We start from the raw sequence: 12,159 nt of genomic DNA, 5'->3' as shown, positions 1-12,159 counted from the left end.
CCTCCACTCTTAAAATTCGTGTTTATGTGAATTACTAAATCCCTAAAACATAAACTAAATGTGAATGATCTAAGTTAAAAAATACAGATACACTATCCTTAGTCGTCTCTGCCTCTTACTGTGCAGTCACAGTAAAAATCAGGCTTGGTACACACTGCCTTGATTAGTTTATATGCTGCATGCATCCACAAAGTTACACATTCAAATTATTGATGTCCATTGAATTAAATTTGTGTAGTAGTGTTAGCACATTACCAATACACAATTTAATGCAAGTAGCACAATGGTGTCTAGAAATGCAAGTACTGTAAATAAAATGTTCTCTGACCTATACTTTACAGTGTCAATGGGATGAGACTGAAGCTCAGATGAGAAAACACTAAAATGGAATATCTGAGGCAGGCTTCTGAAATCGTTAGGGTGCACAGGCATGTACAGTATGATCTTATACGTAATCAGTAATTGGACAATAAAAGAATATATTTCTATTCTTCATTTGAAGGGGTACTCCAGCGATTTGGTATTGCAGTCCCATGAACTCACAAGAGACAATCTAAAAAATAATGGTAAAATTCGATGCAGCAGGGGCTGCAGATATCCTGACTCTCTGACCCTGGTATTAGTCAAGCTCTAAGAACACTGCCACAGATTTTTTGTACTAAATTTCAGTCTCCGGCCTGATTATCATGATCATCATCAGGGGTTATTTTATGTTACTTTCTATTTTTTTTTTAATTATACAACTGTTTTTAAAGGATCAATAGTAATCCTGTTGACTAGTATACCGATCATAATATGTAAAATCAGTGGAGTGCCCCTTTAAAGTAACTCTTTTGCAACTCACATCACAACAGAGACTTTGACCAGTTTCTCTAGAGTCTTGTCCTTGCAGCCATGCTCCAAGTACTTATATTTTAGACTAAAGATTCATATTGGAGCCAAAATGACTGTAATGTCACATAACCTGTGGTGCCCCTGCAGAGGACAATGCTGACAGTGTTTCAGTAAATGATGCTACAGCAGTTTTGTTCCTGGATCTCACACACAGTGACATCTGAGGACCAGAACAAGTGGAGAGGAGCTAGAGGCGCTTGAGGGATTTATATGCAGTATGCCATATTGGAATAGCTCCCTCTTTCGATGTGTCTGAGTTCAGCATTCTCAGATGTGATGAATCACTTGCAGGGCTTTTAACAACCAATCATGGCTAGGGACTTAATTATATTAAAAAAAAATATGGTCTGTGGGGAGTATAAACAGAGGATGATGCATGGTATAATGTGTAACAACCTGTAATTTCTCTTTGCTTTGCTGTATAATATCCCTGCTCATGTGTGGAGTGTCTTTTGATGGATGAGTTATATCCTACCTTTGAGGTTTCCATATCAGTTTCTTCCACTTCTTTTGCTTGGCCTATCAGTAAAGGTAGAGAAGAGGAAATGAGAGGTTTTGGTAGAATCTCTTCTGTATTGTCCATGGAGTGATTGTCCTGATGACAGCTGATGCTTACTAAAAGGCACTAGTATTGATGCCTCATGTCTGCTACGGTTTTGAGAAGTCGCTGAACTAAAAAAAAAAAAAAGAAAAACAACAAAAAAATCATAATGGACTGTAGTCTTTGTTATAATCTATTGTCTCTGTTCTTCAGAAAAGGCCGGAACCTTTTATTTTGTGTTTCCTGTAGATGGAGTTTTTCCCTGCATGGTGAGAGTTCAGTTTGCTTTCAAGAGGACCAAGAACCACACTTTCAGTCATCTCGGTATGGTTATCCGGTGAGCACTCCAGTTCAAATGACAAGCCCTAACGCAGTTGTAAATATATTCTGACATTTGCTCCATTCTAGACAATTTAAAACAAACATCAATTGTCTGAGAACGGCATTTTTACGGCAAAATTACAATTACATGTGCATTTGTGTATGTTTGTGTGTGCATGTATAAGTAGTAAAGCAACTGGAGAGTGCTGTCCTTTCACTACAGTTGCTGCTGCTGCTAATGACTCAATACAGAGCGCCCACATGTACCATGAATCACTATGATCACAGGCCCTCAACCACCCCTCCATCTATTCAATCAATTCATTTTTGCTGTGGCTCCTGATAATACATTTTCCTCTCCAGTCAGAGCAATTTCTTCCCACTCCTTTACCCCTGACCGAGCTTCCCAGCACTTACTGAGATGTTTCTTATGGCTGTGCTGCACCTTCTACAGATCTTATGCCTGTCAGAGAGGTAATCAAGTTTAATATATTTTTTACGAAATCAATTAACTGAGGTATTTCCTGTTGAGACTTACGGACATTTAAGTAATGCCACTGTATGCTTGACAGTACTGCTTGACAGTGTCTTCATTTTCACGATGAGAAGCTAAAAGGGGATGTGTTACATTGTACTAAGATGCTTCACTCTATCGCAAACTTAGGAGGCAGAGGAACAGAGGAAGCCCTAAATAAGGATAATCCAAGCCCCCTTTGGAGCAGCTATAGGGGAAATCAATCATATCTGTGACGGTGGAAGGCAAATCAGAGGAGACAGATTACGGATTACACCTCTTGCTTTATGAAGCCCAAAATCAAACCCCCCCATTAAAGACAGATAGTTTAAGAAAGGCAAGCTGGAACAGAGAACTGAATTTGACTGTTTGAAGTTTAGTGTTAATTCTCAACAGCTCTGCAGAGCTAAACCCCTTGACGGACCTGCAGTGTACGCAGTGTTCCGCATAGAACAATTGTGTTATTAATTTTTATATCACAGATGGATCTCCGCCTACAAAATATTTAAGGTTTATCCCTGTGGATATGCATCTGGGTAAGAGTGCTTATATGCAGAAAAAAAAAAATGCATTAAATGCTGGCCTGCTGGGGTGGAGATACAGACATTTAGCGTGATCAGCGGGATTGATTTGCTGATGAACATATGTGAATTACACTGTGATTCACCAGAGCTCCTGTGATTAGTCAGCAGTGAAGGTCTGCTGAATGCAGACTCATGGCCCACTCAGGTGGATACAGTGTGGGGTGTAGGGTGACGTGAAAAACCTGGATGTACTTTGGCTGGCTCAGGCCTCCGTAGGTCTACAGTGCCTGTCGCCTCATCCTTACCCAAATACTGTGACTACCCCAGTTTACTGTGTTGAGTAGTACAATGGATTGTACTACAGGATCTCAAAGAGGTAAAATTCCCCGTCACACCTATACTCCACTAATTAGACAGTATATTAAGTGGGCTTTAGTCAAATGATAAATGGATTGGTATCAATTTCAGCTCAAACTGTGGACAGATATGGGCAGACCTGTCTCTAAAAGGGTCAACAAAAGACTAGGACAGGTCTATATTTAGTTTTCATACCATTAAATGGCATATGTGCATGGCATTTCTCTTTGTGGAACTGTACAGTGAGGCAGATGTCTACCCAGCATGAAAACAAGACCTTTCAAAAAATGGTAAGTGGGTGTGCCAGTGACAGACAGACTGTCTACAGACCAGGGGTACTTAATGAACCACCTTCAGTGTGCGATGTCAACAGCTGGCCCAAAATACATGCCGTGATATAACGACTACTACACAGGTTCACATTAGGTCCAATCTTATTTTTTGTGTTTCTTTTTTTTGATTGAGAATGGACAGAGAAACCCTTAAAAGCTTAAAAGGAACTCTTCTGAAACATTTCCAGTCAATCCGTCCAAGAAATCCTGATCTAATGAACACAATCTGAAGGGATGGGCTATACAGAAAAACAATATTATCATAACATGATCTAGCATTTTGCAGATATTGATATTTGATAACATTTTTCAGCAATGAAACAAATTCAAATAGATTAAAATATGAATTTATTTCAGTTTAATTTTTTTACGATGAAAGTGTAGTAGTCATAAGCCACAAATAATTTATATGACTTCTGTATTGTACCTAAAATATCGATTATTTATTACCTTTAATGGAGTCATATGTTTATGCCATGAGTTAAAAGCATTATGTTTTGCATTTTCCAAAAACTCTATATGGACACTATATATACCTATATTATATTATATATATTATACAAATATTAGTGGCCGGCAGCTAATTTTGTTAAATTTTGTCCAAATCTAAATGAGTCTTTTATTACTTTTTTTTGTTGTAGCATCAGGCAGAGACACTGCAATATTCTTGATGAATTGTTGGAACATGAAGACCTTTCAAAAAGGACAGCATTGTCAATAACACCAGCTGGCATTTCGGGAGCATGGTAATATCAATATGACCACATAAAGTGCCGAATTGACCACCTCTCTTTTGCAGTTTTATCCATGATATTAAACATCAGAACACACACAAAAGGTTGTGTGTGCTCCGATGTTTAATATCACACTGACAATTTTTTTTTTAAATTTAATTGATAAAAATTAATAAATACTATTTGGTGAATTTACTGAGCTGTGGTAGTAACGAAAAAAAATTATACAAACTACATCTTACTGTATGGATGGCACAAGCTGCTTGGATCATCATATAAAAAGCGGGAGCAGAGGGCCCATTTTAAAGAAGGAATCCGACTCTTTAGCCAGAAATCGCTTTTTTCCATTTAAGCAAATGAACTATTTTGTCATTGTCTCATAATCGAAATAACGAATCAATGTGTGTTTGAGTTACTAGCACTTCCTTTGATCATCGATGTCTATCATCTGTGATTCATTTAGGGGCTAAAGAGACAGTTATGTGACGGTAACACAGTAATACCCGTCAGGAGTATTTATCACAGATAGCTAACCTAAAGCAGTCCCAGGACTGCCCTGTATCCCAGTCAACAGGCATAGTAAATCTAACCAAATTGCCCTTAATAGATCTGGGGAGCAGAGATCACAGTGGAGATTTAGGAGGCCCAGAAGCCAGCTGGAAAATCCCTTCTACACAAATGTGTGTGTGCATAAGGTGTATTGCAGAAATAATGGCATACAGTAGTTTATTCAGCCAAATGCATGTTTATTTGCAATGTGTATATTATCATTTTGACACATTCTCCTATTTGAATGAATTGCTGAAAAAAAACAAAAGCTCACAAAAAGTTATTTTAACTAGCCTGAAACTAATATGAGCCCCGCCCTATCTAGAAGAACAAAAATATGGAATACTTAATGCAGTCACAGAGGTGTACCACGTCTTTTTATTGAATAGCAGTACACTATGACTGTATAAATGTATTAAATAGCTAAACATGCATGTTTACATTAGTTTTAAATTGTAAAAAAAACGTCTACATCTTTAAATGCTAAATTCCTCAAAGCAACTTAAGGAAACAAAACTAATATAATTGACATTTAAAAGCCTGCTGTGGACAGAGAGAAAGAGGGAGAGAGCAGATGCATTTTTCTCAGCAAAGGTCAAACAGAAAAGGGTACAACTGCAGAACAACACAAGGGTCATCCAGGTCATTTGATGTGGTCAGTAGAAACTACATTAGCACTTAATCCAGTAGATAATCATAGAATGATTATCAGACAGCCTGTAGTCCTGTTTGTAATGGATTATAGTAGCACACATTGTAGTAGTATAAGTGAAAATAACCAGGATGGCGATTGTTAAATAAAAGATATTTGAGTTTAATTTTTGAATACAAGCCTGCAATTAAATCTTTGGAACTGTATCCTCCCCCTATTTCCTATGTTTCATATTTATTTCATACACCTTATCCTGACTGCACGTCAGCTAATCTGCTGTTCGACCAAACTCAAGACTACAAGATAAGAATATACCGCAGCTAAAGGAAAGTAACAGAAATCAGACCTGACCTTATATTTGTGCATGGTGAACAGGCAGACACCATCCTGGCCTCTCTCCTGGCTCTCATGGCCTCTCTTCAATCACTGTCCCGCTGTTTTGTTGTCAGATTGTCAGATTGTCCAGCATGGTTTGTCATCATCGCCAAGCCTCATAAAATCCCCCTTGTCCTCCTCTCTCACACAGCACATCCAAAATCAGTCAGAGGAAAAATAATGTCACCAGCTCAGACACTGAAAGTTGCAAAGAAAGGTGATACAGACAACAGTTGTTAATCTATAATGCCTGTTCGGAAGCCGCAGGATGCCCAGACTGCCTAGATGCCACTATCCTGATACAAATAGATCTAAAGCAGTGTTCTCCTCTTTGCCCACAATTCCTCACAGCTATTGTCAAACCACTATCTTTCCTCCCTGTATTGTAAAAATACAGCGAGTTCCAGTTTTCCATCCAGGAGGTCTGCAGCCTTGCTTCCTATCATATCACCTCACATCTGCTTCGCTGAGCCATGCATGAGCAGTTGTACGAGAGAGGATGGGTCAAGGATGTAAGCGCTCTGATTGGCTGGCTGGCCATGGTGTGTGTGTGGGAAGGTCCCTTTGGTAGGCTCCCTGAGAACGGCTATGCTCGATAAGGGTGGTCCCTTCACCTCCTTTCCTGCTCTCCCTGCTTTGTCAGCCTCCCTTTCCTTGCTCTGCTCTCCTTCGCTTTCTCCGTCTCCCTTCCTGCTCCTCCTCCGTCTCCCTGTCTGCGCTACAAGCTGCAGGCATGGATCCGCGGTCCTCGACCAAAGCATCATGACGTCTTTGTGAGGAGCCACATTAGCGATACGATGGCTGCACGCACACAAAGGCATACATGAATATGGGGAAGGGATAGCAGCTACATCATTGCATCTTGCAGACATAACTACCCTGGCAAAGTCCATGACCCAAATTCACCAAACAACACCCTTGCATCATTGTCATCATCATCATAACCATTTGGATGTACTGATATTATTTTTTTGAGCAGCTGGAGCTGGACTGATGTGTAACTATAGGGATCATTAGAAAAGATTACCCTCAGAAATCAGATACCACTAACAAATCTAGAAATACGATTAAACAGAAAACAATTATGCTGTAAATGAAACCTTGTAAGGCTAATAAAGAGAAACTATAACCTAATCGGCCATTTAACACATTTAGATGAAGAAATCAACACCAAAGCCATTATAAACCAATATAACCTGAAATAAAAAACACAAAATACAAAATAAATAAAGAAAAAAAAACATTACTTGAACAAATGTAGGAAGTGTCAAACTGTTAATAAATAACATGGCTCCATACTGGCTTTTTTTTGTTGGCACAAAGTGAAAAGTGCATGAAGAGTATTAAATTGAAACAATTACAAGTAAAGGTTTTGCGAAGTTTTTGATGTGAATTTAATTTATGGATGTTTAAATGTTCTTAATTAAACATCAGTCCCTCACAACATGTTATCTGCTGTCTATTTATACTTGACTGCACTGACTTATCCTTTCCTTATATGAAAGTCATCTGGAACGAGAAATCGGTAACCCGAGTATCATTTGTTCGGTGTGTCGGAAACATGCTTTTCTGAGGCTCCTGCACAAAGTAGAGAGTAAGATCAGATTATGCTGACCTCCATCCTTGGAAGCTATAATGAGTCAAACCACAGACAATGATCGATAATCCAGCAACGGAGAAGGCACAAGAGCAATGCGGACAGAAAAGGCAGAAGGTACAACGTTGCACTGTCCAAGAGAATCTCAGCAGCAGAACTACTGTATTATAAGAGTCATTATGAGGACAAAATCAGTTACTTTCACATTATTCAACCCAGCAGCCACTTATTTTTTCAGCCATAGAAAGCATCAGAGCTTATATTTCTGCCTTGCAGACACACTGGCAGCACGTGACTCAAACTCCTCTTTAAAACATGCAAAGTACAGAGTTTCCAAATGCACTTGTATGCTGCCCACTTTATCCAGCCAGAGGGCTTTTTGCATGCATTATTTACAGTTGGCTTTATAAAAAAACTATGTATTGATCTTGTGAAGTTTGTGTGACTCAAGACCACTTAGGAAAATACTTGGAGTGGAGTTACAAAGGATACAGAAACAAAACAAGAGATGTGCTTGGGTAGAGGCAAGACAGGGATGATTTAATATTATTCTACTTGAAAATCCAGGACATATTTTCATGTAATATCAATACTGTAATATGAGACTAGATAGATATTAAATGTTCTTCCTCTAAAAGAATATCTGTACCTGCTCGGCCATTGTATCAAAAACTTAGAATTTCTGAAACACAACAAAATGTATTTTTTTGTGTTGCTTTTGTGGTCGACTGTATGAGGCTGACTTCAGTCTTCCAAGTCATGCATACTGTATATCTGTTCATTTCAATGAAAAAAGCTTTGCTAAATGGTAGAATATAAGCTGTACTGGTCACTACTTCAGTCCTCCCAAAAAAGGAAGCCATTCCTCATTCTGACTGATTTATTACCAGACAGGTTAAAAAAAAAACAAAAAAACCCCCAAAACATTTATGGGTGGCTAACGAAACGTATCCTTTAAAAAGTTAAAAAACTCAAAAGGTTAAAGCCCCGTTGGTCTTGTTTGTTCTAGCCATGGCAAACGTATACAGCTGTGGCACTATTTCAAATGCAGAGGAGCTGCTTTCGTCCTCTAAGGAGTACTGTACGAAAATTCACTTTACAGTCACTTTGGGTTTCCGTTCTTTCAGATTGCTCCGTGGCCACAAGTGTAAACTCTGTTTATACAGACAAACTTTCCTATTTAGTAAGGTCAGTAAGGTGCAAGAGCAGCTTAATCTTTAAATTAATAATACACCCCTGCATTAGTATTCATAAATTATGCCTGGCATTTAGATGGCGACAACACTTCCAATACTCAAAACCACAAAGCAACTTCACTTGGTCTAATGGCTGACTTTCTGTCACATATCACACTCAGCATTAGAAAACAGGCTCACTGTCATTCAAAAGCGTTATTTCAAACTGTATGTACAACTATGCTACTCATCCATCAGCTAAGTGGAACTTTTTGTTATGATTTTCACACTTTAGTGAATCCTGCATTTTCATTCTGCAACAAAAACAACATTGACTTTAACTCAAAAGTTACAACTACCGCTTTGCATCAAACTAAAAATTACATCCACCGTGAGAAAATTATTACAGGCAGTAGAAAAAGACTTAACGATTAGTTATTACAGACTACTTATTGTAGACTACCTTTAAAACAATGGGTGACCTCACCTGGATAAGTGTTCACAGAAAACACACACTGGGCTCCTGAAGTCATGTTTAGGTTATGTGTTGGAGTACAAAGACTCCTAGCCGTTCAAACTTGGTTCGGCCTGCTCCTCACCCAACTTGCGTTACTAACCACTCAAAGCATACCAAACCATACACACACACACACACACACACACACACACACACACACACACACACACACACACACACACACACACACACACACACACACACACACACACACACACACACACACACACACACACACACACACACAAAAACAAAAATACACCAGAATAACAGTGTGTAACTCAGCTCAGATAATGTGCCAGACAAACACCACCAAACTACTTTTCCTGACCGACCACTCCTGGTATGGCACAGAACACACACATGCCAAAAAACAAAGAGCTTTCATGGTTATGTCTTCATAGCAAGCCTTAAATATCAGTTTTCACGGCTACAATTACATAATGCACAATATAAGAGTTAGTGCTGAGGTACCACCACACATCATATGGGAAAATTCTACTAAGCCACTCGCGTACACATAAAGTCACAACATGCAAACCCACATGTACTAAATGTAGATCTCATTAGGGAAACTAACCCTTACTAAAACAAAACAATGAAGGAAATCCCTTATTAATTCCTATTATAAATTCTATAGTATACTCTGCTGGTCATAATGGAGGAGATGTAAATACAGCCAGAAGAGTTACAGTTAAAGTTCAAACTCAGACACAATTTAGATGGGAATTATGCGACATGGACTTAAACTGAGCATCAAGAAGATGTCGTAAATATTTTGTAAATGCAGAGTATAAAAAAGGAATTCTAAACCAATGCATCTTTTACAGTATAACTTCTCCCCTACCCAGTTAAACATGGAGGACCAGCTAGTTATTACATTCCCTGTTCTATAAATTCTCATGTGGCGCTCCACAGACTAAAAACATAATTACCTATCACTCACCTTTTCAGCTTGTACCTCGAACCCCTTTGCTTCAGGACTGGCACAGTGTCTCTTGTGACATCAAAGCCTTCACACCCTGAAGAATAAAGTGTCTGGGCCCACAGTGTGTGTCCACAGTGCTGACCTGCCACCGGCTGGCTAGCTAAATGACTAAAAGCTCCACAATGGTGTCCAACTCACAAAGCCCTGTTTGTGTCTGATGTTGATGTTGTCCAATAAAAGCAAACAATGGCATTCCATGGCTTGCAACTGTATTCACTGTTGGCCTCTCCAAATGTAAAGCACATTCAGACACCTTGGTTGGCGGACAAAGCCACGAATCTGTGTCACATGCAGGGTGGGCGGGCCGGGGCAAGTGGGGTGACAGCAAGGCCAGTCCAGCTGTATCTCTGCTCCATAAGCCCACTAACATACGATGCATGCTCACACTTCTATAGGTAAAAGAAGAGTGTGCATAGTAGTCAGAAAGCAGACTTACCTGATTTTGTCCGCTGCACTGTCAGACCTGCACAGAAAAAGAGGATAGAGAGCTCAGTCATGGGGCACACCATCCACTGCCAGTGATTTCTCTTTTGTTTAAATTCAGTGTAGTCTTGTTCACTGCACTAAATACTACTAACAATTGTAATGGTTAACACTTTAAACCTCCCATTTACCATTTATAAATGGTATGTAAATTAATATAATTGTTTATAACGCATTATGACATGTTATTATGTAGCTGTAAGCAGATAAAGACATTTTTATCAATGTTTTGAAAACAACTGTAACCCCTCATTTACATCTCCACCTTTGAAGCATCCATTACAGGTGTACAAATAGTAAATGTATCCTTGATAAGATTATAGAACATCTTTAATTAAATCCACCAGTGAATTATTTGTAAATGTGTATACTTATATAGAAATACATAGGAATAAAGTTATGTTATACCGTGTTTATTAATTAATTCATTACCTGTAATAATCCAGTTACAGATGCTTAATATTAGGATTTATATCTGCTTATAACTACACTGTAGTGTTTAATGCAGTAATGTTATTACACCTGCTAATATACCTGGTTAATGGGGGATTTCAGTAAAGTGTCACATGCCTTCAATAGGCAACCTAGTATGAAATATTGCAAAGTAACTATGGTTATATAAATATATATACTCTATACTATAAATTGACCCAGTGATGGCATGTCTCTCAGTGTGTAATCCTGATTCACAACTCACAATCATTTGCTGCGTCATCTTCACTGATGAGTCATATTACACTGACTTAGGAAAGTCACGTAGTGATATTACATAACACAACCTGCAGTTATAGCGGAGGATGCAAATAAAAGAGAATGATGGCAAATGAGCAGACTTGTCCTCATTTCGTCAATTCCTCTCCCTGAACCACCACGGATGCAAGATAATCTGGCAGAGGCAGCTAAAAATCACAGCTAGCATCACACATTAGCCAAGAGCCTGCTGTCACCTCCCCACAAAATGCAGCTGCACACAGCACACTGAGCAAACTGTAGCTCAGGAGGCAAACAAACAGATGCAGTGAGAGCAAAACAAGTGTGACGGACATGGAGACGGCGAGACAGGCAGAGTTGTGGGAGATGCTGCAGTGCATTCTCCAAGCAGAAATGCAGCTGTTTTTACCTGCAGAGGAGACATGACATTCCGTGCCCTCTAAAGCTGGCTACAGAACGCTGCTCTCCCTGCAGCTGCTGCAGATACCCCTCACTAGCTATCACCAGCAAAGCAAAGAGAAGAGCAGGGAGAAATCCCATAGGTTTGACAGGTACTGTTCCTAATTCGAGCGAGTGGAAGAGCGAGAGGAGTGCGCGGGAGGGAGAGCCAGAGAGAGGAACACGGAGAAGAGTACAGGACAGAGAGAAAGAGCAGAGGAGTAGTGAACGATACACAGAGCTGAAGGCAAAAACAGCTAAGTGGGTGGTTATTATGAGGCTAGACCAAGAGGATTCCTGCACCTTTTCTGTTTCAGAGTTTTTTTTATCATCAGAACCTTCCAGCATAATTTTTTTGATAAATCTAGTTTTACTATTAACTTCCGTATAATGACAAAGTCAGCAACAGCTTCTTCTCTCTGCAGCCAGCCACTTTTTAAGTGTAGGAATAATCGCT

The 12,159-nt window shown here is 39.2% G+C and overlaps 1 protein-coding gene across 3 annotated transcripts in view; it reads right to left on the bottom strand.

Moving 5' to 3' along the window:
* The window catches only part of gramd1bb (GRAM domain containing 1Bb), a 124,664-nt gene that overhangs the window by 47,725 nt on the left and 64,780 nt on the right, over positions 1-12,159 (bottom strand). For 2 of the 3 annotated variants that reach the window (XM_040131520.1, XM_040131519.1), the window contains exon 3: positions 10,507-10,533. In XM_040131520.1, the coding sequence (XP_039987454.1) occupies positions 10,507-10,533 (27 nt within the window). Of the gene's footprint in view, positions 1-1,369; positions 1,414-5,769; positions 6,038-10,506; positions 10,534-12,159 lie in introns of those variants that run through there. The other variant, XM_040131521.1, reaches the window with a different exon arrangement.

The sequence above is a fragment of the Xiphias gladius genome, chromosome 7, assembly GCF_016859285.1.
Source record: "Xiphias gladius isolate SHS-SW01 ecotype Sanya breed wild chromosome 7, ASM1685928v1, whole genome shotgun sequence".
In the NCBI taxonomy this organism is placed as follows: domain Eukaryota; kingdom Metazoa; phylum Chordata; class Actinopteri; order Istiophoriformes; family Xiphiidae; genus Xiphias; species Xiphias gladius.
Note: the sequence above shows the minus strand (reverse complement) of the source record. Positions and strands in the feature narration are given on the sequence as shown.